This window comes from Pseudomassariella vexata (assembly GCF_002105095.1).
Source record: "Pseudomassariella vexata strain CBS 129021 chromosome Unknown BCR38scaffold_26, whole genome shotgun sequence".
NCBI classification, from domain to species: Eukaryota; Fungi; Ascomycota; class Sordariomycetes; order Amphisphaeriales; family Pseudomassariaceae; genus Pseudomassariella; species Pseudomassariella vexata.
Genome location: NW_024467981.1, coordinates 136,668 through 151,920, shown reverse-complemented (window position 1 = coordinate 151,920; position 15,253 = coordinate 136,668). Strand labels below are relative to the sequence as shown.

The 15,253-nt window shown below is 51.0% G+C and overlaps 6 protein-coding genes across 6 annotated transcripts; 4 read left to right on the top strand and 2 right to left on the bottom strand.

Annotated features, from left to right (window-relative positions):
• Positions 1-3,369: 3,369 nt before the first annotated feature.
• BCR38DRAFT_469679 (P-loop containing nucleoside triphosphate hydrolase protein) lies at positions 3,370-5,411 on the top strand (the record flags this gene model as incomplete). The annotated part of the gene is made up of 6 exons (XM_040862818.1): positions 3,370-3,448; positions 3,513-3,580; positions 3,638-3,692; positions 3,749-3,820; positions 4,099-4,237; positions 4,297-5,411. Exons 2-6 carry the CDS (start codon positions 3,576-3,578, stop codon positions 5,409-5,411), a joined length of 1,386 nt encoding a protein of 461 aa, XP_040709719.1. The 5' UTR covers positions 3,370-3,448; positions 3,513-3,575.
• Positions 5,412-6,177: 766 nt separating this feature from the next.
• On the bottom strand, positions 6,178-9,039 carry BCR38DRAFT_414839 (mitochondrial inner-membrane-bound regulator-domain-containing protein; the record flags this gene model as incomplete). The annotated part of the gene is made up of 2 exons (XM_040858979.1): positions 6,178-7,668; positions 7,729-9,039. The coding sequence occupies 2 exons, from the start codon at positions 9,037-9,039 to the stop codon at positions 6,178-6,180; spliced, it is 2,802 nt and encodes a 933-aa protein (XP_040709718.1).
• Positions 9,040-9,501: 462 nt separating this feature from the next.
• Positions 9,502-10,374, top strand: BCR38DRAFT_312830 (MAGE family-domain-containing protein; the record flags this gene model as incomplete). The annotated part of the gene is made up of 2 exons (XM_040854667.1): positions 9,502-9,823; positions 9,890-10,374. Coding segments are annotated over 2 exons (807 nt in total), but the record flags the coding sequence as incomplete, so codon positions are not given.
• Positions 10,375-10,979: 605 nt separating this feature from the next.
• On the bottom strand, positions 10,980-11,225 carry BCR38DRAFT_299300 (splicing factor 3B subunit 5/RDS3 complex subunit 10; the record flags this gene model as incomplete). Its single annotated transcript, XM_040854532.1, has 1 exon — positions 10,980-11,225. A coding segment is annotated over one exon (246 nt), but the record flags the coding sequence as incomplete, so codon positions are not given.
• A 659-nt stretch (positions 11,226-11,884) lies between these two features.
• On the top strand, positions 11,885-13,207 carry BCR38DRAFT_414836 (uncharacterized protein; the record flags this gene model as incomplete). Its single annotated transcript, XM_040858978.1, has 2 exons — positions 11,885-12,853; positions 12,908-13,207. The coding sequence occupies 2 exons, from the start codon at positions 11,885-11,887 to the stop codon at positions 13,205-13,207; spliced, it is 1,269 nt and encodes a 422-aa protein (XP_040709715.1).
• A 546-nt stretch (positions 13,208-13,753) lies between these two features.
• Positions 13,754-14,482, top strand: BCR38DRAFT_414835 (uncharacterized protein; the record flags this gene model as incomplete). The annotated part of the gene is made up of 4 exons (XM_040858977.1): positions 13,754-13,807; positions 14,026-14,190; positions 14,301-14,363; positions 14,429-14,482. The coding sequence occupies 4 exons, from the start codon at positions 13,754-13,756 to the stop codon at positions 14,480-14,482; spliced, it is 336 nt and encodes a 111-aa protein (XP_040709714.1).
• Positions 14,483-15,253: the final 771 nt, after the last annotated feature.

The following is a 15,253-nucleotide window of genomic DNA, read 5'->3' as shown; positions in this document are numbered from 1 at the left end:
TTTCGCGAACATTTCAAAGGCCCGAAGAGGTCCAGTGCTTCTATATTTGTACGGCTAAATATAATTGATAATAGCTTCGGAACCTCGTGGGACCAATCAGACTGGTGAAAACTTTGGAGTTACGGAACCGTCCAAACGGCTGTGCTTGTGTGTATTAGATCAAGAAATATCGAGAATATTGTCATGTATCCTCAGTATGCATAGTACAACGGAAAGCACAATTCCGAAAAATCCCATGCAAAAAACTGACCAACCAATTTCTCCGACATGTACTACCTCATGAAAGTATATTTTCAATCCCGGTGATTTCTGGAGGAAAGCAAGATTGAAAGCATCACGGTTGAACCCATTAACCCTCAACTGCGAGCTCCATATTATTCCTGATAGAACTATCATTCATACTCACAACTTCCACCCAGGAGGTATTGCTTTCCTGTATCCAATCATTCTCCACAACTAGCACGGCGCACCGGTTTCCCGTCCGATCCGGTAAGTGATTGACCGCTGCATTGCGTGCAGTCCTTGCTGCCCATAACTGTCTGTTCCGAGGCAGAGAATAACGACTCGAGTACTAAGTAGTTAGGGTATTTTGAAGAAGACTCATTAAAATATATACCCAATTTCGTGGAAACAACTCGGGTTTTATCTGTCTGGCTTGATCGCCACGTGCCAATCCAGCTTGCCCCCGTTAGCCAATCATACACGGTGCTGCAAACATCTATGCAGAAACCACGTGTGGAAATTAGACACTAGATAGCATGGGTCTCTCCCATTGAGCCAATTTCGGACGTGCTATGACGATTCTCCCTCCTATTCACAGGACGAGAATGGGGCGTTAGTTGGCCACTCCTGCAAAAACGACGGACACAAGTGGAAGCAACGATCAAATATACTAATTAATGGGAACTACGCAAAGCACTTGACTGTATCCTCAGGGAAGACTATACATATGGATATGAAAGCCATACCTGGCCACTGTCGTGACTGCACATTTTGTGTCTATTGGCACGGGGTATTCGGAAGTAGAAGCATCAAAATGTGTCGGACCAACCCGAGATGATGGAGGTGATGCTCCATTGACATATATCTCGGCAGGCCCTCAGCAGTTGTCGTCCAGGCAATTTTAAGCAAGAAACTGCAAGAGCTGTACCGTGATTTCTCTATTGAATTCGCTTTCTAGAGACGCAGGTGGAAGCACCCACCAAGTCTTGGCAAATATCCCTTCCATAAGACCAACGGATTCAACCCGCTATGAAGTACATGCACTGTATTCAAACTATCTGCATTCGTATTGTTATTGGTTTAATCGTGTTGAGGTTTATCATTGGACGACTTATTTCCGTTCGCAGGTATCAAAGGCCATGGCTGATGAGGAGAACGAGCGCCTGGCCTGTCATGAGTGTGAGTACTGAGACGAACGTTACGCCGAGGTCGAAGCCAAAGATAGGCAGTTCCTCGAGTTGTTCCGATCTTTTAGCCAGCTTGAGCCATTGTCAGACCTGAGTCTCTATCAAGTTTTCGGTCCAGAAAAAGCGCCAAGGAGATTTCACCCTGGATCAGGGAATAGCGTAAGCATCCATCACCAATGCACTTCTCGATGCCGAGGATGAAGGCTAACTCTGCAATAGACACCACCAAAGTAATTTAGTAAAAAGGGACAAAAACCCGACTCTACGTCGTTCCGACGTCGTAGAGCACATGTCACAGAGGCATGCTGACGTCGAGGGCATCGAATGGAAGTTGATGGACGTTGCCACATGGAACAGATTCTTTTTTGGAACAATCGACGTCGCCCTAGACAAGGACTCCCTCGATGCAATGAACCATGGCAATCCATGGAGTCCTCCAGATGAAGTTTTAAATATTATTCGTCAGTATCTTCAAGAAGCAAGCATATAGCAGTTGCATTCTGTGTTTTCCGGTTCTGGACTGGGCTTAGATCCTTTTGAACAGGTCTTTCATGTCTTTGAGCCTGACGGGATTTTCCTTTACGTGACTTATCATCGATCTCATTTTATCAAAGCCTTGTTAGGATGCATAGGTGTCACGTGGGACGTCAAGATGGATGAAATCGGCGGTGCGGATGGCAAGTTTGCCTTTTTAGGGTTTACTTTGAAGAAGAAGAATACGGCGTCGCCCATGCCTTGAAGAAAGGCGTCAGGAAAAGGAGAGCCTCGTGGCCTCGTTCTCTTGATTTCTGGGTATTTCAGCATGGTTTGTCACAATGGACTTCGTTGAGATTTGCGTTGGAACTCCTGCACGGCCCCCAGTGGCCAGTCAGAAGTCCATTCGTTGGGATTGTGCAGCAAAAGCGAAGGAGAGATTTTGTGGGTCAGTATTTCCAAGTCTTTGACGAATCAATGGCATGGTATTATTTGTGTTGGTTTCAAAGCCCTGCGAGTTCCGTTCATGTCCTGAAACTGCAGTTGTGATCTTTGTCCAGCTCCGGCCCACCATCTCCAGCGGAGGACGTTACTCGTAGGCATCTCATGTGCTCACCGACTTCGCCACCACTATATCTGAACTGCCTGCATTGTGAGGACATCATTCTCAATTACAGAAACACTTGAGGAGTGAAGTGTCCTGCCATTCCATTACAGGCATCATTTTATACACGGACTATATTTCTGTTTTGTTGGACAAATCTCGTTATTCCCGTATTGTCAGATTTCCTTATATATCTTGATTGGTTTCATCTTTTCCCCCTATCCATGACTGACTCTTGAATACCTTTAATGATCCACGAGGAGTTCAAATATCAAAGCACTGCAGATAAAATCATCATCACTCCGTATGTAAGTAGGTGACAAATAAACGGCGCAACAGAGTAGATTAGTGTGGGATAGCTCGATATTCCTGTGTACTAGACCAGGCATAACCTAGTTGTTCCATCTGATCTAGGCGTAGGACACGGTGTTCATCATGTCTGGCATCTAGATGATTTGAAGATCTACAACTTCGGCATGCGCTTGCCTCTGTAGCCGCCCAGAATGCCCCGCAAGGCTCTGTGACGTCGGGTGGAGCCATCGAGGGGCACGAGGGGCGTTTTACTTGACAGACCATGGATGAGTCTTCGGGCAGCAAGTGCAAAGAAGTACTAAGCAGCACATCGAGTCAGGCCGAAAGAGATCAATCAAGTGCACACCTAATAATAACTAGTTTCAGAAGCAGAAAATGTATTGGATGGGAGATTCTCAGGCAGTATTTTTTCTGCAGTCTCTCAAGCAAGAATGTGGAGGGGCAAGGTGTCCGGGATCAATCTGGTCCGTGCGTACCTTCCTTGGAGCGGGGTTAAGAAATTTTCCCAAAGGTGGATCTGACACGGTCTCGAAAAGCCCTTACTCTCTGGCCCGATAAATACTCTCGACCCATCCTCCGTCTCCGTTACTTCTACTTTCTTTTTGACGTCGACACACCTGCGTATCATTTTGCATCGCAACCTGTCAATGTGAGATCCCTTCCATCACCCGGAAATCGGTTACGATTTTCATTACTGACTGTATTTCTTCCAGCTCATCTCGTCTCCCCGAACTACCTCAACACCACACCAAGAGCGCACCTCCCCAACCGCCAAAATGGGGTACGTCTGATACTTTGAGAGCACGGTCGCAAACAGCAACACTAACATGAACCACAGTAAGGAAGTCGGTCACATCAATGTCGTCGTCATTGGACACGTCGACTCCGGCAAGGCAAGTTCATCATGGATTCTGTTGATTCAGACTTGACGCTGACATTCGCGGAACAGTCGACCACCACTGGTCACTTGATTTACGAGTGCGGCGGTATCGACAAGCGAACCATGGAGAAGTTCCAGAAGGTCAGTCCAGGTTTTCATTTGTCTCGCTGCTGCCATCTTCACACTCGACGCTCCCAAGTTTGGTCTTCATCAGGAATCTTTATTTCTGCCTTGACGCTACGAATTTTATCTTCGTGACCCCTCCTTTGGTGGGGTGGGTGTGAGATAAGGGGAGGGGCACAAAAACGCGTCTGGAAAAAAATTCCCCACTAAAAATAGCCTCAACGCCAAGCAACCAGAAGACCACCGGCCCATGAACATTGAGATGAATTGGGCATCATGACTAACGGCTTGAACAGGAAGCCGCCGAAATGGGCAAGGGTTCCTTCAAGTACGCGTGGGTTCTTGACAAGCTGAAGGCCGAGCGTGAGCGTGGTATCACCATCGATATTGCCCTGTGGAAGTTCATGACCGAGAACTACCAGGTCACCGTCATTGGTATGTTGCGCCGTTGCACTCCTGCTCATTGGCACCCTGGCTAATCTTGCACCCAACAGACGCTCCTGGTCATCGTGATTTCATCAAGAACATGATCACTGGTACCTCGCAGGCTGACTGCGCCATTCTCATCATTGCCGCCGGTACTGGTGAGTTCGAGGCTGGTATCTCCAAGGATGGCCAGACCCGTGAGCACGCTCTGCTTGCTTTCACCCTTGGTGTCAAGAAGCTCATCGTCGCCATCAACAAGATGGATCTTGCCAAGTGGTCCGAGGCCCGATACAAGGAGATCATCAAGGAGACGTCCAGCTTCATCAAGAAGGTTGGCTACAACCCCAAGAACGTTCCCTTCGTCCCTATCTCTGGGTACGAGGGTGACAACATGATGAAGCCCACTACCAACGCCCCCTGGTACAAGGGATGGAGTTACCTCGGTTCCGATGGCAAGCCCATCACCGGTATGACTCTGCTCGAGTGCATTGACAAGCTTGAGCCCCCTACCCGTCCCACCGACAAGGCTCTCCGTCTTCCCCTCCAGGATGTTTACAAGATTGGTGGTATTGGCACGGTGCCCGTCGGTCGTGTTGAGACTGGTGTCATCAAGGCCGGCATGATCGTCACCTTCGCCCCCGCCAACGTCACCACTGAAGTCAAGTCCGTTGAGATGCACCACACCCTTCTCACTGAGGGTGGCAAGCCCGGTGACAACGTTGGTTTCAACGTGAAGAACGTGTCCGTCAAGGAAATTCGCCGTGGCAACGTCTGCGGTGATTCCAAGAACGACCCCCCGTTGGGAGCTGCCTCTTTCAACGCCCAGGTCATCGTCCTGAACCACCCTGGCCAGATCGGTGCTGGATACGCCCCGGTTCTTGACTGCCACACTGCTCACATCGCCTGCAAGTTCTCTGAGCTTCTGGAGAAGATTGACCGACGTTCCGGCAAGGTTGTTGAGGCCAGCCCCAAATTCGTCAAGTCTGGTGATGCTGCCATCGTTAAGATGGTTCCCTCCAAGCCTATGTGCGTTGAGGCCTTCACTGACTACCCTCCTCTGGGCCGTTTCGCCGTCCGTGATATGCGTCAAACCGTCGCTGTCGGTGTCATCAAGTCCGTTGACAAGGCTGCTGCTACTGCTGGCAAGGTCACTAAGTCCGCTGCCAAGGCCACCAAGAAATAAGCTCTTTTATGCCTGGGACACCTCTTATGCTTGATGAGCAACGCCACCTTCTTGGCTCGGCTACGACCTTGTATTCACCTGACGACCAGACATGACACGAATCCCCCTCCTCTTGCCTTAACCGCTCGGATATCTGACTTGGGCACATTATGAGAGGAATGGTTATGGGCTTCTGCGACAAAACTTTCTCATACTGTGCTTGTAGTCTGAAAATAGAGTCATAATAGACAAGTGATCTTCCTGACCTCGGATTGTTTCTACATGTGCCATTTCTTCTCATTGTGATTTAAAATGTTCCTGTACTATTGCTTCGATATCACCCGCCACATCGGCGAGATCATGCACTAGGCCCATTATATGATCTCGTTTCTTCTAGTATGTTGTGTCATCACGGACGTGTACTTGCGTGAATGCGATCTTACAAACTCCTGACGTACATGTCCCGATTTGACGAATTTCTAAGATGCTTGTTGCACCGTTTGTCACGCCGCATCGTCATATTATGTCATGGTGGATTGGAAGTGTTTCTGATTGGTAGCGCGAGGGTATCCTGGGTGATCCTTCTCTCGACGATGCTGTCTTCTCTAACCTACCAAGGCACTGCTACTTCGACACAAGCTCCGAGACTACTGCTCTTGTGAAGTGCAGCATTCTATCCACCCTAAGTACTCATTACACTTTTCTAATAGTCCACATATCTAATGTACATTTATACATACTTGCATACACATACAGCGCATCTCGGGCTAAATCATACAGGGTTCATCTATTTACAATGCCTTGTCCTTGACGTAGTGGCTCCGTCCGCATGGTGTAAAGCCCGGCCAATCCCCTCATCGCTCGCACCCAGGTAGCCAGCCCAGAGGCCAGGCGCCCGGGCGAACCGGTAGCAGGCGCGCATGTAGCTGTCGTGAAGCGCCCAGGGATCGTCGATGGTGCCGTCGAGTTCCACGTCCTTCTCCTTGGACGACGACGTCGCCTCGTACTGCGGTGGCGATAGACTGACCTCAGCGCGCCGGCCGCCGCTGGCGCCCGCTTCGATGGAGGTGTAGGTTAGGGTCTGGCCGTCGTAAGGGACGCTGACAGAGCGGTGCAGCTCGAGGCCGGTGAAGCTGTAGTTCATGCTGACTTCATCAAGAGACGATGACTTGGATAGAGGCGCGGCGTCGGAGTCCATATTGGCGCAGAAGAGGCGGCGCGGGATGGGGAAGCGCTGCTGTGGGGGCATGTCGAGCTTGCCGGCGTCGAGGTCGAGTTGCGCTTTGGACATGAAGTCGGCTATGGGCTGCCAGCTCTCCATGTGCAAGGACATGCCTTGTAAGACTGAGTAACGCGATTGGGTGAAGCGGATGTCGACGGGCGAGGAGGGTTGTAGCACGTCGTGTATGTGCTTGCGGGTCACCGCGCGGAGAGAGTGTATCCCTGAGACGGCCGGTGGATCGTCGAGGGAAAGGGAGAGGCGCAGCTCAAGGTCTGGCGCATTGGGAGTCGAGCCGGGAGAAGGGGCGAGTTTGATGAGGATCATGGAAACTATGGGGTAGAGTGTGGTGGAGTCGGGGGAAGATGCGAGACGCGCAAGCTGCATTGGATGTGGAACGGTTGGAGAGAAAATATGCGGGCGATTGATATGGTCGAGTATTGCTGATGGTAGCGGTGGGGCCAAGTCATCTTTTTCGGCGTTATATGAGTGGAGGATGTGGCCAAAGACAGCCGTGGTTGAGGTTGTGAGTTCCGGCGACCAGCGGACAGGGTGATAGGGGAATTTGGACGTGGGGGTTTGGATCATCATTTTGTCCAGTGATTCGGCTGGTGCTACGATAGGAAGTTCATCTCTGGCGATGTTGCCATGTTCTGGGCCACGGCGTATTGGACGCTCGACGGGCATAGCGAGCTCTTGAAAAGGCCCGTATATGGCTCTCAAGGACGCTACAGAACCACCTGTAGCATCCGGATGTGTCTTCTCCATCTTCTCACTGGTCGTGGACGCCGGTATTGTATCTTCAATGTCCGTTTTAGGTTGGAGAGGGACAACATAGCGTGCCCAGCACCCAAGTTTGTCTTTCCAACCCCATTTCTCCTTGTTATGTGTGTCAACCATGTACCGTCCTCCCCTTTTCGGTTCAGGTGCGTACAACCTTCTCCTGGCTCGGTCGGGGTTCAGGGCTGTGAAAAGGAAACGTTGTACCACTGCCATCAGGTTTTCAACCTGTAACTGTTGGACTTTGTAGCTTGGGATGTCAACCCATGTGACATGGAGCTGTGGAGACAGGTCAGTCAGCATAATGCGAAATCAAGTTGGAGGTGCAAGAGTGCCCACCCGCTCTTTATTGTGGCTAAGCCGAACGAAGGTATTTGTGATACGCCCAACCTCTTCCAGAAGTGCATCATTGATCTGGTCTCTGTTCTGGAGGAACCTGAGCGGGAACGTTTCCGTCTTAATGCATAAGAGGGTTTTATTCAGTTCGCTAAGGATGGTCGGGACCTTGGCCCGCTTCGTGACGATCCGCAGCGTCATTTGGGACCGAAACGCCTCGATGGTTTCGCCTGGTTCGAGGTGCAGATAATTCAGGGACTGAAGGAATCGGCGGGTGCCGCGCAATAGCAGTATAAACTCGGAGTTGCGCATCTTTACCAGGACCTCACCTAAGTCGTCTACCCGCTTCTCTGAGTGCAGATCCCAACACTCTCGCATGATGCGGAGGGCAAGCCGACGCTTGGCACTAGAGCTGGCTGTGAGATAGCCATAGAGCGGCTGGGCAGGTCCTCGGGCATGTCCGGTGCTATCGGTAGCCAGTGGCACCCATGTTGTGATGTCCTTCACCCATGTAAATCCGACGTTTGACTGGGACTCTGTTTTCTCCGAGTCTTCCTCGGCCGCGGACTCGTTCTGCGCCTGGAAGGCCTCGATGTAGTTTTGCAATTGCATGTTCAAAAAGCAGCTCTCCAGCTCCTTCTGTATGCGACGAAATTCTTTGGCGGACAGGACGGTTTCTTCGGGCCGGAGCTCGTCAATGTTGGCACGAACCTCGGAATCGGTTACAGGCCCGCTCTGACTATTAAGCAGAGCTTGGATATCGACCGGCTCAGGAGTGGGAAGCGCATGATCGAGATCGTCCGAGACGGGCGGCGGAGTGTCCTTTATCTTCCCTCGTTCCTTCATGAGGATGGCGTAGGCGGGTTTGCCCAGCATATCAGATCCCAGACTCGCGGAGCCTTCAGTTAAAACTCGGTTCCGATCAAAGTGCTGCTTCTGAAGAGGAACATGCTTTGAGCGGAACTTGGACCCCTTCTTGGCCTGTCGGCTCTTCTCGTCATAAGCGGTGTTACCGACAGCAACTTCTTCCTGTTTCCGGTGATCATGGTGGTTGCCCCGGCTTCTAATTCTCTTGGATGGTGGGGGGTCATCGATGGCCCAGAATGATTCGCTGTCTTCGGGGATAACAGGCTCGCTGGAACGAGTAGCCGGCTCGCTCGCATAGCATCGTGTGCTTGTCTTGCTCCTCGTGCGGGTGGTTGCGATTAATATTCGGGTTGCAGACAGCTGGCAATTCGGCCGTGAAGCTTGGCCAAAAAGTCGCAGCCGGCATCCTAGACAGATTGCGCCGCCAGAGACCCTTCTGGCTAACATGAAGACAGAGGTTGGAGACAGGAGACTGTCGTAGACATGGGTCAAGTTGAAAGAAAGCACTTCTTACTTCAGTACAAGTGTACTTGCAACTTTTTTGTCTTCCATATTAGGCAAAATCGGGGACAGCCCTGGCGTGCACGGACTCTGCCTACTTCAATACGGGTCTGCTGCAATGATACACGATACGTCTACTCCAAAACGCGTCTTACACGGCAGCGACGCACTTCGGAGACTGGAAATACAGCTTCCTCAATGACCAAGGAAGATTGATCTTCAACGAAACACTTGCGCCTTTCTTAATTCCAGTGCCACTTAACATATATACACGCCTTTTGCATCATCCGCCAAACTTTACCCAGTTCAATCCAGTTGACTCCGGCGCATCCCCCCACCATGCCCCCGCAAACGCAGCGAAGACGCCGCACAAACGGCGCTCATGATCACGATGACGAGGATTCGCCGCGCCGCCGACAATCAAGACGGGATGCAGACTCAGAAGATTCCGAAGACTCAGAACAAGATGAAGATGGCGACGTGAACATGAACGGGGGCGCCGCAAATGAAGAGGCCCAACTGGTGAAGAAGCTCGTCCGGTACGCACTCGCCTGCGAATACTCCCGAACGTCCATCAAAAGAGATGGCATACGAGACAAGGTCTTAGGCAATAACGCTCGATCCTTTAAGCGTGTGTTCGACGGAGCCCAGAAGCAGCTACAGGACGTCTTCGGCATGGAGATGGTCGAGTTGCCTGTCAAGGAGAAGCGCACACTCAAGGAGAAGCAACGTATGCAACTGGTTCTCTGGCGCTGCTGGGCTGCGGTTTTAATTTAAGACTAACATATCTGTCCAGAGGCGACCGCTAGGAAGGCCAAGTCCCAAGGCGCGACTTCATCGCGGCAGTACATCCTGACTTCGATCCTACCGTCCGCGTACAAAACAAATTCCATCATCGCCCCTTCCCGGACACCCAGCGCGAGCGAAGAGGCGGGCTATGTTGGGTTCTACACTTTTGTCATTTCCATCATTGCGCTCAGCGGTGGCGAGCTGAGTGACGTCAAGCTGAGGCGGCACCTGACTCGGATGAATGCCAAAGACAACCTACCGTTTGGTAAGACGGACGATATACTGACGAGGATGGTCAAGCAGGCGTACGTGGACAAGGTGGTGGAGAAGAACGATGCTGGCGAGGAACCTACCGTCTCTTGGTGCGTTGGATCGCGAGGTAGGGTGGAAGTGCCACCGCAGAGCATAGCAGGCTTTGCTCAAGAGGTGTTTGGCGAGCAGGTGGATGAGGATTTCCAGAAGAGGCTCTATAAAAGTCTTGGGTTGCAGGAGTCACAGGCGCAGGCTGAAGATGGCGCGGCAGAGGACTGACTGATGTCGTTGATTAGGGGCAATACCCGCACCATGAGCTCGAAGGGGAGCACTGGCGTTTTGGCTTGGACTAGACTGGTATGGTGTTGACGGATGCGATGACTTGGCTTGGCTCGCATCTTAGAACAAGGGGGCAACCCTCTCTCGACATGAATCTTTATGACCACGACGATCGGCACTTCAGGCCTTGATGAGCCAACAATCCATGGCCGTCTTTCAATCTGCCTGCCTTAGGATGATCTTGCTTGATGATCGTCGGCCGTTTCGTTCGCGCGATTAACCGTAGTCAGGATAGCCGGTGCGCCTCTCTATTTCGATATGCGCCGAGACATAGGAATACTGCCGGGACTGCTTCCTGTGCTGTCCAACGGTCACCGGCTGAGAGTCAAGCGCATTTCCCTCATATCGAATCGTATCCTCCAAGTCCAGCAGGGTGACGTACGGCCACTTATGCGCCCGGTGTTTGACAAAATTATGCCGTTTCCCCTATTCCTCCCCGTTCCTCACGTCCTACCACCCTGCTCCTGCTGCCCATCTCTCGAAGAAGCCACTAGATGCTCCTCGCCCTCTCTCGGCGGCGGCGGCCCGCACGGCTGGATCATCTTGCGGATGAGCTCGGCGCGCAGCTTGGCGGCGGGCTCGTTGAGGGCGAGAGACTGGTATGCCAGCTGCGGCGGGTGGCCCACAATGGACGAGAAGGTGTCGCGTGCGATGTTGGTTCGCCATTCCCATGAGGTCGTGTCGGGGTGTCCCGTGCCGATGTATTTGGCTTGTAGGCGCTCGAGTTCTTGTTGTGTGCGGAGTTTGTCGGCCTAGAGGGCAGAGTTGGTTAGTTGGGTTTGAGAGCGAATGGATGGATGGGATAATATGGACGGCGGAGGGGACTGACCATTTTGACGGAGGGGAAATGAGGATGCTGAGGTTGTTTGGTATGTTGAGGTGAAGGTGTGTTGGCTTTTTCTTTACGAAGGACCACGTACTCCTAATTGCTATTGATCGAGTTGAAGCTGTTGAAGGTTGTAAAGGTTGCAAGTGACTTCTCCGGCGTACCCAGTCCTTCCTGCAGCGCAGATCGCAAATGTGGCTGGGAAATCGGCGTGGCGCACGTTCAGCTTCCAGCAATGTCAACATTGAACAATTGAATCTTGGACCGATGAACCTTACAACTTATATGAAGATGCAATTATATGCTATTGAAAATCAACTTCGCACAAAAATGACTTAACTTATGAACTTGAACCCGATATAAAATACAAACCGGACAAACAAAGTCTGTATCGAGTCTGGCCTGCAGTACCTACCACTTTGAACCTTCAAGTCCCCGGCCTACAACGATTCTCCGCCGAACAGACACCAGTTTGGTCAACAACTCAGAGATCCAACGTCTGAGCCTCATTCATACTTACTGTTCAGCTATTTTGCGAATTCTTGACCCTTTCAGAAGGGTATTTATATTGCCTGTGGACACGAAATGTTGGAGCCCTGGGATGAGGTTCTCATCCGGGAGAAGGAAAGCCAATCATGTGCAGACGACGTAGAGACGATCAAGACAACATGCGCCAAAGAGCATGGAAAGAGACACGTCTCAGAATGTTCAGAATGTTGGAGCCGGCTGGTCAACCGGATGCGAGATCGATATCTCAACTCAGCCACCCAGGAATGGTTTTCTGGCAGGCGCTTATTTCTACAAGAACTCGACACCTTGTTTGCGCAAGCCCATGAGCACAAAATCGACCTCAAGGCGATAGACGAACGCATTTTCGAACAAAAGCAGGAATGGTTTCGAGAAAAGGTCAAAAACATGGGTCTCCAGGCGGCGACTAAGACACCGTCCGAAACCCGGGAATTGCAGCAACTGCTCAATGACAAAGGCATACCTGTCGAACAGCTTTCATCAAATTTGCGCGGGGCCTTTCGCGACGGACTCGTCAACAACGAGAAAGCATCCAACGAGTTTCTGGACCGGTTGAGCAACACCAAAACGCCCCAGGAGAGGAACGAGGCTTGCGTAGACATCTTCTTCCAGCCCACACACGACCCCGACGGTGCGGCAAAGGCGCAGAAATACATTGACATGGTACACAACGGCACACCAGTGGCTGATGTCATCAGTGCCATGCTTCGGGACCGGCAAACGTCTAAGGGTAATCAGGACCAGAGGCAGGCTCTGGAGAAGAAGCTGGAGGAGTTGCGCAGAGCTAAAGCGGCCCACGAGGCGGATAAAGCAAAGAAGGCGAAGATTCGGCAGGAGAAGGCAGATGCAGCCGCTGCTGCATCAGAGCCTGATTTCCCTCTTCCGCCGTGTGCGTTTTGCTCGAAAGCAGTCAATACCGCGGGATTTGTGCCGTGTTACATCTGTCTAGTGCTCTCCGAGCATTACCGGCTGCAGGATGAGCCGATAGTCTTCTGCTCAGACGATGGGCCTCATATGGAAGCCTATGTATGGCATATGAAAACCCCTGGGTTTCAAAACACGCTTGCTAACATGCTATAGGAATCGCATTGCAAGACACATCATTGTTCATCTGACCAAGAATGTCGGAGGCTTCAAGATGAGGACGTCATGATGGACGACGGGAGTAGTATCGACCCCGTGTTCTGCCAGGAATGTGTCGATGTTTTGAAGCTTCCGTCGCTTTTCTGCTCTGCTCAATGTTTCGATGCAAACTTTGATATGCATTGCGATAGGATACACAAGGAACTTGATGATAATGAGATTGGGCAGTTCGGGTGTGTGAGCTTGAGTGATGCGACGAGAGAGTGGGAGCAGAAGACGGGTGCTTTCAATGTATGAGTAAAGGGTAGGAGTCGCAATCAGCAACACGGGCTGGAATAACTGACATGTAAGCTATGGCCTGTCACTAAAACCAATAACCGCAGTCTCCTTGCCCCATTGTATAGCTGAAGTCATTATTGATTTCAGTCAGGCTGTTTAAAGGTATAGCAAAATGGAAAGAGCTGCTTGCGTCGTTTTACTGATGTGCCGCCTTCCTCGGAATTGTCGCACTTTGACAACAGCTCAACATAAAACTACTTGGGTAGTTAGTATGTTGATCATGTCATGGAAATCCCCGTTTTACGTATCTCCGTCTTTATAACAACTCTGCTCTCGGTCATCGGTCGAGATCCTTTATTCCCGGGGCCCAAGCTCCGACGGCACTCTTGTTTGACCGATAATTTTTTTTTTGGTCTGAATCATCACGGGCGGGCGTTCGCGCGGCATTTGCCATTGGTTGCATCATAACTCTCCAGACTTCCGCCCCCAGCTTCCCCTTCCAACTCAGAGTACCTTTCGCAAAGACCGAAGCATCTTCGCCCAGATACTGACGCTTGCCTCACAATGTCGATTGTCTCGGCCCTTAAGGGCGACTTGCCACAGCAGTCTCGGTCGCTGGTACGTCCTCTTACGTCCTCTTCCTATTCCTCCCCGACTGCCCCACGACTCCTGTATTTTCCATGGCGATACAGTGATTGCCAGCGCGATAATAGATGCCTGGTATTCGCCAACTCAACAACAGGGAACGGAAGATCAGGAGCAGGCGGCACATGCATTGGGTCTTGCACGCAATTCAAAGAACCGCTTTGGCTAACGAATCCTTTTGCGTGATACAGTACCGCCAATTATTACGCCAAGGCACGCAGTTCAACGCATACAATTTCCGCGAGTATGCGAGGCGAAGGACGAGGGATGCGTTCCGCGAACACAGGGAGGTGCAGGACCCCAGGCAGGTGCAGGATTTGATACAAAAGGGGCTCAAGGAGCTGCAGATGATGAAGGTAGGTTCGCTACCGAGCGCAAAGCTGGTTTGCGATTCGAGCTTGCAAGGGACGGACAGCATAAGATAAGGAGTTGGGGAGATAGAAACAGGCTGACTCAGTTTTTGCAGCGCCAAACGGTCGTCAGTCAGTTCTACCAGATTGATCGATTAGTAGTCGAAGGGGGCATGGCGGTATGTGTTTACGACCCGCTGGAACAGAGCTTTTGGAAATCATGGGTGTGCTAATATGGACATAGGGCAAGGAAACAGGGAAGTCGGGAGAGGTTTCGCGGCAAAAGGACACAGGGTGAGTTTGCTCTTATTGTCGCTGTCGCCTGAGTAGATGCAGTTGGACTAACAGGCAGGCTCTAGATGGGACTGATACCCACCGATAGCTATTTGATGGTGTTCAGGAGTCCTGGCGGCGGGGCATTACATATGCGTGTATCATATCTTTTGACAACTGTACAAGTACGCTGGTAATTACATACGGAGTTGCAAGTTCCTCGCAAGGGAACCAAGGGAACATGATATCCTACTAGAGAACATCTCCCCAAAATGGCTTTGAAGCTCGGCGTTGGCATATATACTCGATACTACAAGGTGTCAAATTCTCCAAGTATTTTATTGTCTGTGTCAACTTCTTGATGAGTTGATGCTTATGTTAGACATCATTAGACATCGAAGATTGTGGATTCCGACCTGGGATATCATGCCCCTGAACTTCATCACTCGGGGTTCCGAGTCCATCTAGGCCAATTTCGCTGCATGTGACTACTCGGATTCTGCAACAAAAGAGCCAGTAGGCCATGCTGGTTTTGTCTCAGTACCTCGAGTATATCCAGGTTTCTGTTGGCTGAACTTCTAATTGCACTCTGCTTTGTTCCCAAGTGTCGTATTGGAGTTCATCAGAAGACAAAATCAGATGGACCATGCCGGACATAGAGTTGGTTACTTGGATCTCTAGAAGTTTCTTTGGGAGCCGCATGAGAGAACAAGAAGAAACCAACCAAAAGGCGCCATATTTAGAGATACTCAGTCAATTTTCAACGTCTAAATGCATGCATTTAAGTACCTGCTCA